Source organism: Rhinatrema bivittatum, chromosome 3 (assembly GCF_901001135.1).
Source record: "Rhinatrema bivittatum chromosome 3, aRhiBiv1.1, whole genome shotgun sequence".
Taxonomy (NCBI): domain Eukaryota; kingdom Metazoa; phylum Chordata; class Amphibia; order Gymnophiona; family Rhinatrematidae; genus Rhinatrema; species Rhinatrema bivittatum.
In genome coordinates, this window is record NC_042617.1 from 312,588,550 (window position 1) to 312,608,525 (window position 19,976).

The window sequence follows — 19,976 nt, forward strand, 5'->3', positions numbered from 1 at the left end:
GGAGAAACCATTATATGCAAATCTACCTCATGCATATTCATTGAGGCAGTCCTGAAAACTCAACTGGTTTGGTGTGCCTCCAGGAGAGGGGTGGTAAATACTGTGCTAATATGCTGCTGTTACAGTGAAGAGGCACCAACATTTCAATATTATTTTTCTACACGGGCCAATACAGTAAAAGTCGCGGGAGAGCGGGCCGGCGCCATCTTTACTCATCAGCCCCTATTATACTATACTCTATAATAGGGGCTGATGAGTAATGATGGCCGGCGCCATCTTCCCGCTCTCCCGCGACTTTTACTGTATTGGCCCGTGTAGAAAAATAATATTGAAATGTTGGTGCCTCTTCACTGTAACAGCAGCATATTAGCACATATTAGCACACAACTCAGAGCCACGGAAAGATCGTGGCGTAAACACCAATCCCTCGCAACCAAAACCCTCTACTACCAACGCATGCATGACTATAGAAACTCTATCCAACTTTCCAAACGTGAATACTACGCCAATAAAATAAATGGTCTACAATACAACCCCAAGGCTTTGTTCACCATGGTTGCTAACCTTACCTCTCCCATACACACGCAACAATCGACTTTATCCTCCACAAATCGCTGCAATGAATTAGCGCAATTTTTTAAAAACAAAGTATCCTCCATCACAGCACAGTTCTCACACAACAACCTCAATATCTTTCTCCCCATTATCAATTCCCCTAGCTCCCTCTCTTCATTTGAGTCCACATCCTCCCTGGAAGTAGAGAATATACTTAAGAAAATGAAACCCTCCACACATCCCTCCGAAACAATCCCCTCTAAACTCCTACTTTCTATTCACAATGTGACCGCCAAACCCCTCTCAAATATCCTTAACTGCTCCCTAGAGCATGGCTTTGTCCCAGACTTTCTGAAACAAGCCATAGTGAAACCCTTACTCAAAAAATCCAACCTTGACCCCACCATCCTCTCTAATTACAGACCTGTGTCCAACCTACCCCTCCTAGCTAAAGTTATTGAAAAGCTAGTGAACTCACGCCTCTCCGATCACCTTGAGCAGAATAACATCCTCCCTCCTACCCAATATGGTTTCAGGAAGCACTTAAGTACTGAAACACTTCTCCTCTCCCTACACGATACCCTTATCAAAGGAACCGACTCAGGGTCATCCTACCTTATTGCGTTACTTGACATATCAGCTGCGTTTGACACTGTTAATCATGATGTCCTACTCAACATACTTAGAAATATTGGGATTACTGGCAAAGCCATTGATTGGATTCAATCATATCTTCAAAATCGTACTTTCACTGTCACTATGGACAATAACCAATCTGATCCCATCAGTCTCCCCCAAGGTGTTCCCCAGGGTTCCTCTCTCTCGTCTACTCTGTTTAATATATACATGCTTCCCCTCACTACGCTCCTTACTAATCTACACATCAAACATTTTATTTATGCTGATGATGTACAAATCATCTTCCCTTAGACACCATCCAAACCGCCCTACACAGCTGGAAATCCTGTCTTTCCTCTATCAACCAACTCCTAAAGGACATGCATCTAGCTCTTAACTCAAACAAAACTGAGCTTTTAATCATATCCAATAAGCAACCGCTCCCAGACATCCCTCCTGCCTTCTCTGCCACCAACTTCCCATCACACACTCGCAACCTAGGAGTCATTATTGATAATCACCTCTCATTCAAACCATTCATCAAATCCATCTTAAAGGATTGCTACTTTAAACTGCAAACAATAAAGAAACTCAGACCCTTGCTACATTTCAATGATTTCCGTACTGTCCTCCAAGCTATTATATTATCGAAGATTGACTACTGTAATGCGCTCTTACTTGGCATTCCTGCAATACACACTAGACCTCTCCAACTCTTACAAAACGCCGCCGCTCGGATATTGACAAACACAAAGAAAGGAGATCACATCACCCCCACACTTATTCAATTACACTGGCTCCCTATACAGTCACGAATTCTTTATAAAACTCTCTCGATCATACACAAGAGTCTAGTTAACTCCAACCTCAACTGGATTAACCCCCCCTTCTTACCCCGTACCTCCAAGAGACCCACCCGCCCTGCACTCCAAGGAACACTCCATGCCCAATCTATCAAACCTTTTAAACTCTCCTCCACCATGAACAGAGCTTTTTCCCTTGCCGGCCCAGCCATATGGAACTCACTGCCACATGATATTCGCATTGAGACCTATACCCCTGCCTTCAAAAAGAAACTTAAAACCTGGCTCTTCCAGCAAGCTTACTCCATATCACTCCCCATTACTTAAATGCCCCTTACGAATGTTTTTCTGATATCCTGGTATGAACGCCTTTTTGCCTGATGATTTTGTACTGTGCAATAATCTGTATATAGGTTCTGTTATAGCTCAATCCCTTAGCATATACCCTTAGCATTCCCTCCTTGATGTTTGTATTTCATGTAAGGGCTCCTCCCAACTATTTTTATATGTTACCTAGTTACTATATTATCAGTTATTTGTAAGGGCTCTGCCCAATGGTTTTGTGTTCACTGTAAACCGATGCGATGTGCGAGTGGTCATCGGTATATAAGAAATGTTAAATAAATAAAATAAATATCCTGAAAACCCAACTGGCTAAGAGTGCCTCCAGGAGAGGGTTGGGAAACACTGCATTATACTATACTCTATAATAGGGGCTGATGAGTAATGATGGCCGGCGCCATCTTGTGCTCCTGCCATGTGACAGGGGCCGGCCAATGGCACGGATACCCTATCACATGGTAAGGGCAAAGGGGCATCGGCGCCATTTTTTTTTAGTGCAGCTGATGCCTGGGAACGGGAAATAGTCCCCCGAGGCCCCCCTGGACCACCAGGTAATGTTAAAAGGTTTTGGGGGGGGTTGGGAGGGTGGGGGAGGCTAAGGGGGGTCGATTTAAAGGGTCAGGTGGGGTTTTTTTTTTTATCAGGCCATCGGCGCCATTTTAATTAGTGGCAGCCAAAATGGCGCCGATGGCCCGAGAGCAGGAGATCGCGCCGGGACCCCCCCCCCCCCCCACTGGACCACCAAGTAATTTAACATTTTGGGGGGGTTCGGAAGGGTGGGGGAGGGTAAGGAATTGGTTTTAAAGGGTCGGGGTGGGTTTAGGGCTTGTTTTGGTGTGCCGGTTTTCCCGCCCTCCCCCAAATAATTCCCGTGCCCTATTTAACGATTTATGACGATAAATCGGGGGCATTTGTATTGTATCGTGTACTCTGACAATTTAGAACGATTTTAAAATTATCTGACGATAATTTTAATCGTTCAAAAACGATTCACATCCCTAAATTTTATATACTGACATTCGATCTGAGATATCACATCAGTTTACATTCAGGTACTGTAGGTATTTACCAATCCGGTACCCAAAAAATTTAAGGTGCAGAGAAGTTTATTCAATCCTGGCACAGCATGGTGTCGATTGGCCAGGGGGTCTAGGTCCCCACGCAGATCTTCATAGAGGGACAAGATTGCCTGTGAGCTCAGCCGGTAGGTTCGAACAACATCTCGCTCACACATGCCAGAAAGAGTTGTCCGTGTGCTAATGGAACGTCGCGGCCTGCCTATGGCCTGCTGATGGCCTGGCATGACGATGGCACGGTGCTCTGCCTGCATGGAATACAACAGAGGCAAACACACGAAATTCAAATTTATAGATGAGCACACATAAATCCTTTAACAAATCATACATGCTTACATCTGCCACACTGCCGGCTCTCTGGTGTACAGTTGAATGGCAGCACAAACAAATATGTAACAGATCAATGTGGGGAGGGAGAAAGGGAAAGATAAACCTCCATCACTGTTCAGAGTTAACTACCTACTCACAGATAAGTATTTTTTACATTGATTTCAATGCAGATATAGGTGAAATACAAGCTGTCACATTTAAAACCAGAAAATATATACAGATTAAAAAAAGAAGCATGGACATGGGTTAGGGGGAGATGAACATACATGGATCAGCAACACTGTTATTCTCATATTTGTATTCTTAAATCTGCTATCCGTTCTTATTTCAGCATCTAATACAGCCTTATTCCAGGCGCAGGAGAAAGCCTCCGTATAGGCTATCTTTACGGGCGCCCATCTCTCCGGCATCCGTAGAGGCGCCTGGAGACACGGACGCCGTTCTTAACGGGCGCAGATCTCTACGTCCATGTCAGGAGCCTCAGAGGCCCACGGATGGATGGATGGATGGTACAGCTTAAACCGAAACATATCACATACCTCCTCCGGTCTTGCTGCTGGGTTCTCCGTTCGGATGGGTTCTCCTTGCTGCAGACTCCCCCTGTTCACCTCTCCAATCTGCCGAACATTTCCAGCGTTTCTCGGTGCAGCATTTATTCTCCTCCTTCTCAACCGAATGAAAAACAGCGCCAGAGCAATAATATACATGTTGTCCATGGCGCTGTCCGGTATGAAGCTGACCGAACACCACCACTAACGCCAGGGTCTGGGTAGGCATTAAATTTGCAGGTTAAAGACGCGGCAAAATAGCTGGTTAAAAAGGCGATAATCGGGCCGCACGTTACTGTATGGGAGGGAATAGCTAATCCGATCATTAACATATATACATGCCGCGGGCGGAAAGGGATACGCGTCGATTTCAAGAAGCGGTAAGGACGCGTGAAACCGGATACTGAATCGCGGGTTAGACATACGCGTCCAAATTGTGCGTACACAGCGGGTTAGAAACGGGGTAACTGCGGCCGCACTTTACTGTATCGGCCTGTAAGTTTTGTACCTGAGGCAATGGAGGGTAAAGTGACTTGCCCAAGGGCACAAGGAGCAACAGCAGGACTCGAATGCTGGTCTCCTGGTTCGTAGCCCACTGCTCTAACCACTAGGCTATTCCTCCTCCCTATCCAGCTCCCATGTCTTGCAAGATTCTTCTGCAGTTCCCCCACAGTCTGCTCATGTTTTTACTACTTTGAATAATTTTGTGTTATCTGCAAATTTAATTACATCATACTTTCCATTTCCAGATCATTAATGAATACAGTATGTTAAACAACACAGGTCCCATACACAGATCCCTGTGATACTCCACTATTTACCTCTCTCCATTCAGAATGGTTCCATTTCCTAGCCTTTAAAACCAGCTACCAATCCACAACAGGACATTGCCTCCTATCCCATGACTTTTTCATTTCCTAAGTAGTTTCTCATGAGGGACTTTATCACACCTTCTGAAAAATCCAAATACACTGCAATGATCCACTCACCCTTATCCACATATTAATTTACATTTTCAAAAAATTCTAATAGATTAGGAAAGCACAACCTTCCTTTGCTAAATTCATGCTGGCTTTCTCCCCTTACGCCATGCTTATCGATACGCCCATTCATTTTGTTCTAAACAGTGGCTTCCTCCATTTTGCCTGGCACTGACATCCAGCTCACTGCTCTGTAATTATCAGAATTAACCCCGGACCTCTTTTTAAAAGCTGGCATTATATTGCCTTACCTTACTCTCCAGTCCTCAGATTTTTACAAAAATTGTATTTTTGATATTGTAGTGACCTCTTGTTCCTTTGGCCTTCCAGCTCAATAGGAACCAGAGCTGGGATTCTGATGCCATGATCCTTCCTTCACAAATACCCAGGGATTTGTTTCCCTTACTTTTATGTATCCCCTTCCTTACCCCCACCAGTGTAGCTAGTCTTCTCCATTACAGTGACATTCCTGGGCGAGGGGCCATTCACCAGGGCTACTTCTGGAGCACTGCAGTCATTGAGCTCTGCAACCAGCCATCCCTGAGTGATTAAGCATGACTCCCTCCCCACTGAGAGCTGTAAATGCTACCTCAGCTGACATGGGGAATGAAAGATGGGATTCAAGGACCAATCTGAAGACTTTCTTCCACCAGATTGGCTCTGGAACATTGATACATTTGATTGACAGGCTACAATGGTGAGTCTGCAATTTCATATTTACGCTCTTTCAGAACTCCAGGGTAAATGCCATTCAGTACCAGTGATTTGCTACTATTTAGTTTTTCAATTTGCTCTAGTACCTCTTCCAGATTCACACTGATTTGCATCAGTTTCCTCCACATACAAAGAATGGTTCTGCTGTGGGTATTTCTCCAACATCCTCTATAGTGAAAACTGAAACAGAGATTTAATTTAGTTTTTTGCTATGGTCTTATCCTCTATCAGCACTCTTGTTACCCCCCTCATCTAGTGGCCCAGTTAAATCCCTTGCAGGTTTCTTCTTTTTGATGTACCTTAAAAAGATTTAACTGTTAGCTTTTGCCTCTTTTGGAAAGTTTCTCCTTAAACCCTTGGCCAGTCTTATTAATTTCAAATAAATAAATACATGTTCCACATCTCACTTGCCACTGCTTTTGCTCTTTGCAATTTTCTGCATTTGGACCTAATTTCAATTTTTTTTAAAAAGGGACGTCCTTTTGACTTTAACTGCACCTTTTAACCATGCTAGCAGTCATTGGTCTTCATTAGACATTTGTAATCCTTTTTTTAATTGGAAGAGAGACTTATTAGATTTTATTGGTGAGTGTGTGGATGTCTCTAATTACTTGGAAATGGCAGGGAGTGCGATTTTCAAACTTTGGAGAATTTTAGGTACTTGGAGGGAGATTGGATCATTGCAGTCATTAGAGGAGAGGTATTTCCAACAGAAACATCTATGTATGGTAGATGTAACTCTTGTCTGTGTGTCTCAACTAGATTGTAAGCTCCACAGAGAAGGGACTTCTTATGTTTATCTATACAGAGCTGTGTATGTCTGGTAGCTCTATAGAAATGATACATTTTGGTAGCATAGTGATTGTATATGAGTGTTTATATGGGGTGTGTATATGGCCCAAATGAATTGTGTATGAAGGGGTGGGTAAGTGGGTATGACTGAGTGTGAGTTATTGTGATGGGAAGTGTACCAAAGAAGAGTGTATGAGGAAGTGAGAGTACAGGTAGGGAAAGAATGTGGAAGTGGGTATGAGTGGGTAAATGAACAAATGTGTTCGTGCGAGTGTATCTGCAGTAGGGGAGTGAGTGTGGGTGGGGGATTATGTGTGAGGGGGTAAGTTTGTGTGTAATGGGGACTTGAGGGTGTGAGTGACTCAGGAGGTATGTGTTGAGGGGAGTGAATGACTGCCTTTGAGGGGTGGTAGTTAACGTGTCAGTGTGTATTAGGGGGTGTGTAGGCAGCATGAGTATGCATGGTGAGATGTTAATGAGGGAGTGTGAAAGGATGCACAGTAGCGCACACACTCTCCTCTCTGCAAGGTTTGCTGCATATCCCACTGACAGGCAACATTTATTTTACTATGTGGATGCTATCACTGCAGGTAGAGAATACATATAGTGAAAAATTAATGGCAGGATAAACAAATAGAGAAGAAATATAAGATTTGTATGTCTGTGAAAGTGGTGTTGAAGGAACTGTAGGAGGGCTGGAAGTGTTGGTCAGGGAATTCTGTGGCTTGTCACTAATTCACCTGTACCCCTGAGAGGAAGCACCAGAGCCAGCAATTTATTGCCAAGTCTTACAAGAGCAGAAGGGCTGTTGAGAAGGATTTATCCTCCTAATAATGTAAAAGGGTTGGGCGAGAGATACTCTAGGGGGGTCCTGGAGTGAGGCAACTGCCCCTCTCCACCTATCCCAGGACCCACTGCCTCCCCTTTCCACCAGTAATGCTTTTTTTTTATTGGGGGGGGGGGGGGGGGGGGGGGGGCGTGTGTGTAGGGAGCCAAGTTGGCATTGTCCCAAAAATGCTCCCTTAGGTCCCAGATGTATAAAAGAAGACATCAGCTAGTTCTGCACAGGCAGGCAGGAGAGTGCGCCGAGCAGAGCTGCAGAGCCAGGACAGAGAAACCTCGAGCATGGAGCCTCGCCTGCTGATGCTCTGCGTCCTCCTTCTGGGCTGCACGGAGAAGGGCTGGTGTCTGGAGGAAGGACTGGACTCGCGGCCAGAGCCCGGGAGCCTGTCGGAAAAGTTCCTGGACTCGCTGGTAAGACATTTCTCACGGCCAGGGAGGCAAGCAGACTCGCTTTGAGGGAGCCTGAGCTGAGCGGCTGCCCAGAGCGTCAGCTTTCCAACTTTTAACTCGGAACTCAATCGAGAACGAGGTAGTTCGTTTGCACGGGTTTTGCAGGCGCTGGCGTAGATAGGTTCCGCCGAGCCTGCCACTGTGCAGGGCTATTTTAGTCCATGATTACTATTGACATAAAACAGAATTCCTGCACAAACCTGGGTGAACAATGACAGGGTGCAAAAACGTTGGCGTGGGGGTGCGGTTTGTAAAAGTTACTTGCCCGGGCACAAAAGGATCCAGCTATGCCACTGAGCACAGCCAGCAGTAAAGCAAAACCATGAACGACTCTCCATAGTCCTCCTGCCTTTTTTTCCCCCCATTTGGTGGTTCAGTCCCTGTGGAGTTTTGTGTTTGAATATATATAAAGAATTTTCCTGCTTTGCCACGCTCACCCTTACCAATCTTAGTAAATCAGAGGGTGCTGCTGTACTGCTTGTCATCAATACCTATACAACACTACCTAATGCCTATGGCTAGTAGCATGATAGAAATATTAAGTAGTGGTAGTAATAGAGCACCCCCTTCCTCATCCCTCGCACTGAGATACATCAAGCGGGAACAGGGGACACTCCTGGAAGGAGATTTACAACAAAAAAACAGGGCTTCAATAGGTGAACGCCTTTACATTTCATTTCAGAAAAAAAGTACAAATATTAGAAATAAAGAATATTGGGACAAAAACAGGAGATGATTCCAGGGGAAGACCAGCAGAGGAAGTGAAATTGCCAAGATGCAGCTGAGCTGATATAAACCTAAAGAATGTTTTTTCTGCATGTGGGCAGTTTGTTTACATCCCCTAAAGTCACGTAGGCAGCATGCAGATAGAGCCTCACCAAATACACCCTGAGAGGCCAATATTAAAAAAACCCGAAAAATTATTAATCTAGGCAGCTAAATTTAGCAAGGTTAAGTTATTTGGAATATTCATTGGGATAAATGTCCCACTGAATATCCCCTCTTAATGTTATCTGGCTAACTGTAGACGGATAACTTTAAACCTAACCGGCTATTTTTTGTAAAGTTATCCAGCTATGGTTAGCTGGATAACTATAGCCTTGCCAGGGTATGATAAAAAAAAAAATATATATATATATAACCAATTAAATGCACTGCAGCACAACCTCCCCCCCCCCCCCCCCACAGGGGCCTAGTGACACAAATGACAGTGCTCCCACCTTCCCCCTCCCCCAAGTTACAAGTGACCCTGCCGGGTCGCGCATCCTCGCCACAAACCCCCCTTAAAAAGACTGAAATTTAAAAAAAGAAGAGGTCCACTGCCAGTCTGGCTCTCCCCCCAGTTTCATATGTCATGTTTACATACCCCGCCTCTGGCTCCATCCTATCCTTCATCCCGACCCTGTCCCTCTCGCCTTCCCAGTACCTTCAGTGTCTAAGCTTTTCAGCCTGGATTGTGGTAGCAGTCACCTAGCAGAAGCGCCTGACAAGGGTAAAGGACTCGCCTGTGCAGGGCCCAGGACATGGGAATCCTGATTGCAAGAGGCTCCCTGTCCTGTGCTGGCTTAGGGGTCTTGCTGTGGGAGAGGGAGTATGTAACTTGTCTTCTGTTCTTTCCAGCATGACAATGGTGATCATGGCTCCAGGGAAACACCCGATGATCATCTTGGCGCCCTACTGTATGCCTTACTGCACACACAACCGAGGCCTGGCCGCAGCCCTTCCTTCCTATTCCAGCCCCAGAGGTAAGATGATGATGCCTCATCCCTCCAGCCACACCCCCCTCTCTTCTGCTCCTTAGTACACACATCTCAGAGACCCAACCGCAGCCCCTCTTTCCTCCCCCAGCACCAGGGTAATGGACATTTTATTTTATTTATTTATAAAATTGTGTATACCATCATTTAGAGAGGTTCCATCACAACGGTTTAAATACACCCCCCCCCCCCACGCACACATACACACACATGAGGGGCGTGCATGATTACCCCGTCCTCAGACAGGAGCTCCTATATGTTTAAGAGGCTCCACTGGTGTCTCTTGCTGCTGTGAGGTGCTGAGAGCAGAGTCCAGATGCTGGTGTGGATCCAAACACCAGGCAGTGATGCTTTTTACGAGGCACATCTGCTCAAATGTATATATTTGAAAACACTGTGTGTCTTCAAATATATATATATATATACCACACAAAAATTACTCCCAATGGAGAATGACATGCTTTTTTCCCATTCTATATTATAAACACCATAAATAAAAAAAATGTCATTGGTTATATACAAAACTTTTATTATTTCAATTATAAATTTTGTAAAAACATTCTCATTTCCAATATTTATCACCATTTTTTAATATAATCCAATTATTACTTTATGTAAAACAACAATTTAACACATATTAAATAATGTGTAAAAAACTGGATACATCACTGTTCACAGCCCTCACCTCTATGCTGCTACTAAGCTCCAGCTGACCCTCAATAATTGTGTATCTCCTCCTAAACCATGCAATATTAATCACTGTTGATGAACATCATAAATTAAATTAACCTCTTCATTAATCATCATATCCACATGATGATTTTTTTTTACCAGCATTCATTTGAACATACAATGTAACATTGCTTCCCCCACTTTATAATTCATAAATTATCATGTGAATATACAAGATATGTAACAAGTGGCTCAATTCCCAGCTGTGGTGTTCCTGATTATGCAGAGCAGTGCTTCCCAGCCAGTGTGCCTTCAAATCTGAGCAGATGCGCCTCGTAAAAAGCATCACTGCCTGGTGTTTGGATCCACGCCAGCATCTCTGGACTCTGCTCTCAGCACCTCACAGCAACAAGAGACACCAGTGGAGCCTCTTAAACATATAGGAGCTCCTGTCTGAGGACGGGGTAATCATGCACGCCCCTCATGAGCTCCAGTGTGCGATAATGGCTGGCATGCACAGCCTGGGGCCTGGTTTGTGCAGCACGCAGATAGCACCTCCTCATTTTCCCCAATCCTGAACTTGCTGCCTATCAGCCTCTTATCTTACCTCCAGTGCTCAATCTGGGGCCGACCCATTCTGAGTACTGAGAGCAGAGACTTGCTCTCAAGGCAATGCAGAAAGATGCATTCAGTTAATCGCACCTTTCTGCCTGCACTTTAACACACATTTTCTGCATGCAACACTTATTGCCGATGCAGCAAGGAGTTTTGCATGCAGAAAATTTGCATCCGTAAATGGGAATAGTACATAGTGCCTTCACATGAAATCCCATGCAAATGAGGGCATTAAGCAGTACTTCCTGCTGCCCAGAGGTGTCCGTTGGCCTGGAAACTTAACTCCAGGTCAGAGATGGAGTTAAGTTTCCAATACCAATATGCTAGCACTTAAATTCCACCCCCCCCAAAAGAAAAGTTTCCAAATAAATAAACATTCAGGAACACTTCAAGCAGATAAGTACTGACTTATCCAGCTAAGTACTCGCCTCTATACTAGGTGCTTCAGTCACTGTCATCTGGAGTTAAAATGTGCATTCGGCCTGTGAACAAACAAACAAACCCAATTTTTAAGGTCAGCATGGTTTTTTAAACTCCCAATGCATTAGCATATCATTAGCTTGCTGCAGCAGGAGTTAAAAAAAAATGTAAATCTGAGCATAAAAGCTGTGCGCTGAAAGCCTTCATGGAAAGGGTGGTAAATGGATGAGATGGTGGAGTCAAAAACGGTAACAGATTTTAAAAAATGCATGTAATGGAAATACAACCTGAGGGAATTATGCATAAAACAAATACTAAATTCTGTGCATAAAATGTATAAATTCTGGGCACAATATTTTAAACTTCTGCAAAATTCTGCAGCCTTTATTTGTTCAAATAAAACAATATAGCCACTGTCTAAATAATAGTTAATTAATAGAGAAATGCAGAAAAAAGTTATTACTCAAAGATGCAGGACTATTAATTGTGTGCATTTTTCCTATCATAAAGCCTGGCCCCCAGATTGCTCTCCCCTCCCCCAAGTTCAATAAACCTCCCCAGCTGTCTCCACCTCTTTGCTATTAGAGATCCTTTCTGCTTTTCACATCATTTACTCCTGGGGGAATTCTGCATTGCACAGAAATGTTGTCCTGCATACAATTCTGCAAATTCCCCACAAAATTAGTTGTGGGGACCAGAAAGCAGTAGCAGCAATGGCAGAGGAGACCTGCATGGTACAGAAGGGAGGAAAAGTGTCGGGGTGAGCTGGAAATGAGAAAGCTATAGCGATGAGCTGGCCCACGCGGACTTGGAAGAGTTGAGAGTCAGTGTTCGCTCATGCAAGCTGGAAGAGATGAGCCTGCAGCATCTGACTTGGCCTGCATGGCTAAAACAAAGGAGGGAGCAGTGAGGGTCCAGTGGAGATTGAACAAGCAAAGTAAACACCGAGCTTGGGGGAAGGTAGGAGAGAGCTGGGGGTCTTGTTAGAGGGGATGCCAGACTGGAGGGGTCTTACTGGGGTGAGAGGAAAGAACTAGAGCAGGGGGAGCTCTCTGCAAACAGAGAGAAACTCGATGTCTTACTAAGGGGGGAGGTATTGTTGGGATGGGGAAGAGAGAATGAGAGGAGAGGGGTTGAGCCTGGTGTGGGGGGGGGGAGGAAAGAGGTCTGATGGGAGAAGGGTCAGCCCTGGGAGATAGCAAGTATACTGGAGACTTGACCTGAGGGGAAGGAGAGATCAAGTATGAGGAAGGGGTTCAAGCCACAAGGGGGGAGACAGCTGGGGAGGTTCACTGATTCTGGGGGAGGGGAGAGCAATCTGGGGGGCCAGGCCTTATGATAGGAAGAATGCACACAATTAAAAGTTTCATGCCTGGCTCACAAGATGTGGTAGGCCTGATTGACAAACTGAAGAGTAGTAAATCACCTGGACCGGATGGTATACACCCCAGAGTTCTGAAGGAACTAAAAAATGAAATTTCAGATCTATTAGTAAAAATTTGTAACCTATCATTAAAATCATCCATTGTACCTGAAGAATGGAGGGTGGCTAATGTAACCCCAATATTTAAAAAGGGCTCCAGGGGTGATCCGGGAAACTGACATCAGTGCCAGGAAAAATAGTGGAAAGTGTTCTAAACATCAAAATCACAGAACATATAGAAGACATGGTTTAATGGATCAAAGTCAGCATGGCTTTACCCAAGGCAAGTCTTGCCTCATAAATCTTCACTTTTTTGAAGGGGTTAATAAACATGTGGATAAAGGTGAACTGGTAGATGTAGTGTATTTGGATTTTCAGAAGGCATTTGACAAATTTCCTCTTGAGAGGCTTCTAGGAAAAGTAAAGCCTCATGGGATAGCTGGTGATGCCCTTTCGTGGATTACAAACTGGTTAAAAGGCAGGAAACGGAGAGTAGGATTAAATGGACAATTTCTCAGAGGAAAAGGGTAAGCAGTGGAGTGCCTCAGGGATCTGTACTTGGACCGGTGCTTTTCAATATATTTATAAATGATCTGGAAAGGAATACGATGAGTGAGGTAATCAAATTTGTAGATGATACAAAATTATTCAGATTAGTTAAATCACAAGAAGATTGTGATAAATTGCAGGAGGGCCTTGTGAGACTGGAAAATTGGGCATCCAAATGGCAGATGAAATTTAATGTGGACAAGTGCAAGGTGCTGCATATAGGGAAAAATAACCCTTCCTGTAGTTACACAATGTTAGGTTTCATATTAGGAGCTACCACCCAGGAAAGAGATCTAGGCAACATAGTGGATAATACTTTGAAATCGTCGGTTCAGTATATTGTGGCAGTCAAAAAAGCAAACAATATTAGGAATTATTAGAAAGGGAATAATGAATAAAACGGAAAACGTCATAATGCCTCTGTATTGCTCCATGGTGAGACCACACCTTGAATACTGTGTACATCTCAAAAAAGATATAGTTGCGATGGAGAAGGTACAGAGAAGGGCGACCAAAATGATAAAGGGGATGGAACAGCTTCCCTATGAGGAAAGAGTAAAGAAGTTAGGACTGTTCAGCTTGGAGAAGAGACGGCTGAGGGGGGATATGATAGAGGTGTTTAAAATCATGAGAGGTCTAGAATGGGTAAATGTGAATTGGTTATTTACTATTTCGGATAATAGAAGGACTAGGGGGCACTCCATGAAGTTAGCATGTGGCACATTTAAACCTAATCGGAGAAAATTCTTTTTCACTCAATGCACAATTAAACTCTGGAATTTGTTGCCAGCGGATGTGGTTAATGCAGTTAGTGTAGCTGGGTTTTAAAAAAGGTTTGGATAAGTTCGTGGAGAAGTCCTTTACCTGCTATTAATCAAGTTGACTTAGAAAATAGCCACTGCTATTACTTGCATTAGTAGCATGGGATAGACTTTAGTTTTTGGGTACTTGCCAGGTTCTTATGGCCTGGATTGGCCTCTGTTGGAAACAGGATGCTGGGCTTGATGGACCCTTGGTCTGACCCAGTATGGCATGTTCTTATCTTCTACAGTTAACCTGTTTTGTAGATGAAAGGGTTAATCTGTGTCTTGTCTCTACAGGTTTGGACGCAGTGGACGGGGGACCCTGGTTAGCGATGAGCACATCCACACCCGTGGCTGGGATGCTATGACGCCACAGTTCTTGAGTATGGCAGTGCCACAGCGCTTTGGCAAGAAGTGATGGCCCCATGCCACAGCTCAGCCAAAGAGGAAAAACCCAGCCTCTCCCGCTCCCTGGCCCTTCCTGCCTTGGAGACTGTGTCTGTCTGTTTCATGCTTTCACTCTGTAACACCAATAAATACGTTTATACTGTACATATGCTCTCCCTGACCACCACCGATGTACACGGCCCCTCTCATTACGATTTAACGCCGGTGACAGGCGGGCAGCAGTCTGTGGAGTGCTTATTCCGGCAGATTCCAAGGGCAATCCTGTTGCAGGTATTGGAGGCACGAGAGCGGAGGCCGGAGGTGGAGCGGCTCTGACCGTGGACCCTGGCTCTTAGCTTCTGATCTCCAGTGCAGGCGTTTCCCTTCGGGTGCTGTGGGCGGTGCGAGAGGGCCCGAGCCTGGGGCTCAGTACGTAAGGACTGCAGGACACAAACTAATAAGGAGGGAGAAAGATTTTTAAGAAAACATAAACAATTAAATCCAGCTTGGCTTCCCAAGTCCTTGTGTCCATTGGAACTGATGGGGGAGGGGGGGAAAATCCCCCTTTTTTTTTTTTTTTTTTTAGTGCCTTCTTGCCCAAGCCTCATTTATGTCTACCCTCTGCCAAGGAAGGGGGGGACATGTGCAGGTACTGCCAACCGAGCCCATGGCAAATAATCAAACCTGAGCCGTGTTGGGGTTTGCTCCCCCTGACATTAGGGAGTGGGAGTGAAATGGAGAAGGATAAGTGGGGAGAGAACTCACTCAGTTGCCTGATTTACATGATCGTGCACACAAGGGCTGAGCTTCCCTATAATTGCCACTGCTGTTGCTTTCCAGCAGGCATAAGGTAAGCAGAAGGAAAACAGAGATTTGCCCTGTAGGAGGCACTTACCTGTACAAATGGTGCAGTGATCCTGCCGCAGCAACCGAAACACAACATTTCTTCCCATTTCCAGACAAATACATGACGGGAACAGTCACTCTTACTGAGTTCCTGCTGTTTTCTGGCAGGGGGCATTACAGGCCTATTCAGTCCTTCGACACAGTCCCTGTTGGCTCATAGTGGATACATTGCTGCCTTGGCAAGGAAAGGGGATGGATCTTGCCTTCTCTGAAGCAGGTGCTGGTCTATCTTTACCCGCCCATGCTGGGGTTTGCAGAAGACCCACAGAAACAGAAGCAGCTAACCTTTAAAAAGGTCACACAATCAGCACTGGTAATGATGCATCAGGTCTTGCTAGACGCATGAGTTATATTTGCATGCACTGCCTCCAGTGTATGCAAATATATCTCAAACATAGTTGTCAGGGCTAATCCGGCAACTGCAAGTGGCTGGGGCCACTCCCACACCCACCAGAGGATAAGATGAGAACCAATGATCTACAGAATTGCAAGCAAAAGGGAGAAGCTGGCACCTGACTAGCTCAAGAGTAAGGTTACATTAATATATATTATTCTCATGGCGCCTGCTCCTCTGCAATGTTAAGAATATGGGCCAAAAAATCTAGCCTTTGCCACAGAATTTCTCACGCCCAGTGGACTTCCCACAGAGTCATGGGAAACCAGGAGGCGGCAGTGGCTGGCCAGTAGCAGGATGCCAGTGCAGCAGCAGTGCTTCATATCACGTCTAACTCCTCCTCTTCCCACTGCCTGGTGCTTTAAACCAAATGGAAGGGTGGCCTGCTAGGTGCTCAGACTGTGAGTACGGCGAGGAGGTGGCAGACGTGGCAGGGAGTACTGATCTCGTCCTGCTGCTGGCCAAGGACCTCGGGAGGAAGAGAGAGCAGAGGATTAATAGACAGGAAAAGGGGAGAGGGAAGGGGAAAAAGAGGTCAAGTGCAGAGGCTGCAAAAGAAAAAAAAAATGGCAGGGGTGAAAACTGGAGCCAGAAGGATGGGAAATTGGAGGGAGGAAACACTATGGGAGGAATCAAGAGGACAGAAAAAGGAAGAAAAGAAACTTTACGAGGAAAAGAGGCTGTAGTGAGAGAAAGGTGGGAATGGAGAGGGGGAAGAGGAAAGTGGATTAAAAAAATAAAGCAGTGAAAAAAGAATAAAAGATGAAAACTGAAATGGAAAAAAGAATTAAAGAAAAGTAAACATGCATAAAATATCCAGGCACACCAGAAAGGCTGGGAAAGTACTTCATTTAATGTAAAACATTTTGAAGATTGGCAATATGGCCCGAGTGCAGAAGGTCGCTCCCGGACCCCCGCTGGACTTTTGGCAAGTCTTGTGGGGGTCAGGAGGCCCCCCCAAGCTGGCCAAAAGTCCCTGGGGGTCCGGGAGCGATCTCCTACACTCGTGACCTCGGGTCACAGGAACCAAAATGGCACCGGCGCTACCTTTGCCCTGTCATATGATAAGGGCAAAGGGCCACCGGCGCCATTTCTCTTAACACAGCCGTGGCCAGAGAGCGGGAGAGCGCACCGGGACTCCCCCCCACTAGACCCCAGGTAATTTAAAACATTTTGGGGGGGTTTGGGAGGGTGGAGGATTTATTTTAAAGGGTCGGGGTGGGTTTTAGGGTTGTTTTGGTGTGCCGGTTTTCCCGCCCTCCCCCGATAAAACGATTTTTTTAACCTAAAAAACTAAGACGATCAGATTCCCCCCCCCCCCCCCCTCAGCCAAAATCGATCGTTAAGACAATTGATCACACGATTCACATCCCTACTAGGTGGCATTCCATGAAGTTAGCAAGTAGCACATTTAAGACTAATCAGAGAAAATTCTTTTTCACTCAACGCACAATTAAGCTCTGGAATTTGTTGCCAGAGGATGTGGTTAGTGCAGTTAATGTAGCTGGGTTCAAAAAAGGTTTGGATAAGTTCTTGGAGAAGTCCATTAACAGCTATTAGTCAAGTTGACTTAGGGAATAGCCACTGCTATTAATTGCATCAGTAGCTTGGGATCTACTAAGTGTTTGGGTAATTGCCAGATTCTTGTGGCCTGGTTTGTCCTCTGTTGGAAACAGGATGCTGGGCTTGATGGACCCTTGGTCTCATCCAGCATGGCAAGTTCTTAAGCACCCCCCCCCAAAACCAGAACGATGACACGGCCAGCATGGCGGCATGTAGCTGAACTAACCCCTGGAAGTGGGACTGAACCTGACTGCAGGAAAAAAAATCATTTACCCATAGGCCCGCAGTGGCGCCAAGTCCCATGTAGCTGAGCCTGGAGCCTGCTGAGGGAGGATGGTCTTCTGGGCAGTAGAGACCAGCACAGGACTGCTGATCTTGGTAGAGCTGGCACAAGGCAGAATTGCCAGGACCCACTGCATTCCCTGTGTAAATCCAGGGAATCCAGAGGGACACATTTTCTTTCTTTTTTAAGGACTTATTGGCAGAACCCCTAATATTTTGGCGCAGTAGGAGCCAAAGCAACTGGAAGAGGTAATGGGAAAGACAGGTGAGACACAGGAGGAAAGACAGGTGAGACACAGGAGGACTGAAAGCATGAGAGAGGCCAGGAAGCAGTGTGAAGAGGAAAGCAGGAAAGAGACCAGGAGATGGAGGAGTTGGCCAGTGAGTATAGAAATTAATATATATGTGCTGGCATCCCAGGGAGGGATAGAATACCTAAGTTAAACCCAACAATCACAGTAAAAAAAACAAATCAAAAAAAAAACAGTATAATCAGTAAGATCAACCAGAAAGCCAGAACCTGCACAAAAAGTACCATCAATCAATATCACAAAAATAAGCTGGATACCATATTGTGCAGTGAAAATAATTTCTGAGAGTCCTGCCAAACAAAAGAGGAGGAGAATGACAACTCCTGTGAAAAATTAAATCACTGCATGCAGAGAGAGCACTGGTATACAAGTACCTAAAACGGGCAGCAAACAATGAGAAACATTCAAAATCTCAAGTTTAAACATGCTGCACTAAGGGTTTACTAGACATGTGGATAAAGGGGAACCGGTAGATGTAGTGTACTTGGATTTTCAGAAGGCTTTTGACAAAGTTCCGCATGAGAGGCTTCTAGGAAAAGTAAAAAGTCATGGGATAGGAGGCAATGTCCGTTCGTGGATTACAAACTGATTAAAAGACAGAAAACAGAGAGCAGGATTAAATGGTCAGTTTTCCCAGTGGAAAAAGGTAAACAGTGGAGTGCCTCAGGGATCTGTACTTGGGCCGGTGCTTTTTAATATACAGTTTATTTCAAAATGATGGACCCAATTTCCAAAGCAATATATTTCATGATAGGTCCATCTTTTTTAAACACCCTGTATTTATAAATGATCTAGAAAGAAATAAAAGTGAGGTTATCAAATTTGCAGATGACACAAAATTATGCAGAATAGTTAAATCACAAGCAGATTGTGATAAATTCCAGGAGGACTTGGGAGACTGGGAGCCCAAATGGCAGATGAAATTTAATGTGGACAAGTACAAGGCGATGCATATAGGGAAAAATAACCCATGCTGTGGTTACACAATGTTAGATTCCATATTAGGAGCTACCACCCAGGAAAAAGATCTAGGCGTCATAATGGATGGCACATTGAAATCATCAGCTCAGTATGTTGTAGTGGTCAAAAAAGAAAACAGAATATTAGGAATTATTAGGAAGGGAATGGTGAATAAAATGGTGGATGTCCTAGGTTCGTTTGAGAAAGACAGGCAGGTGAGGAATTACTTGCCCTGAGACCATTTACCTTTTTAAATTACCTTCTGGAGCCTCTCATTGCGGGAAGTATTACCACCATCAGTCCCTGCTTGCCGCTGACGTCATTTGGAGGAGGAGCCAGCAAAGGTTAAAACCGGAACCCCTTACGGCCCAGTTTGAGGTTCGTTTGAGAAAGACAGGCGGGTGAGGAATTACTTGCCCTGAGACCATTTACCTTTTTAAATTACCTTCTGGAACCTCTCATTGCGGGAACTATTATCACCATCGGTCCCTGCTTGCCGCTGACGTCATTTGGAGGAGGAGCCAGCAAAGGTTAAAACCGGAACCCCTTACGGCGCGCGCCAAAGGGGCGCGCGGCTTTGTTGAGGAAAGAAGATTTCTTGCAACAACTAATTAAATAGTAAGTTTATTTAAACTTTCTCCTTCAACCTCCATTTAAGACATTGATTTAACTAACAAGGTCATAAAGACCTGGGAAGTATTTAGATATTTTGATGCCTCATACAAAGCGGAAAGCCCGTATACGGGAAGCAATGGCTTTGTCTCCCGTTCAGGCTCAAACCCAACCTCAGATCTCCACGTTTTTTATGCCAGCAACCGGTTTAAACCCGGAGGACAGGGCCATTGGAGAAACAGACTTAGAGCGAAAGTCAGTTTCCCCGGCC

General features: G+C 45.0%; 1 protein-coding gene across 1 annotated transcript in view; it reads left to right on the top strand.

Moving 5' to 3' along the window:
- The window catches only part of LOC115087704 (cyclic AMP-dependent transcription factor ATF-7), a 624,371-nt gene extending 609,418 nt beyond the window's left edge, over positions 1–14,953 (top strand). The window contains exons 11-12 of the mRNA XM_029595199.1: positions 9,672–9,796; positions 14,588–14,953. Of these exons, the coding sequence (XP_029451059.1) occupies positions 9,672–9,796; positions 14,588–14,708 (246 nt within the window). The 3' untranslated portion in view covers positions 14,709–14,953. The remainder of the gene's footprint in view (positions 1–9,671; positions 9,797–14,587) is intronic.
- Positions 14,954–19,976: the final 5,023 nt, after the last annotated feature.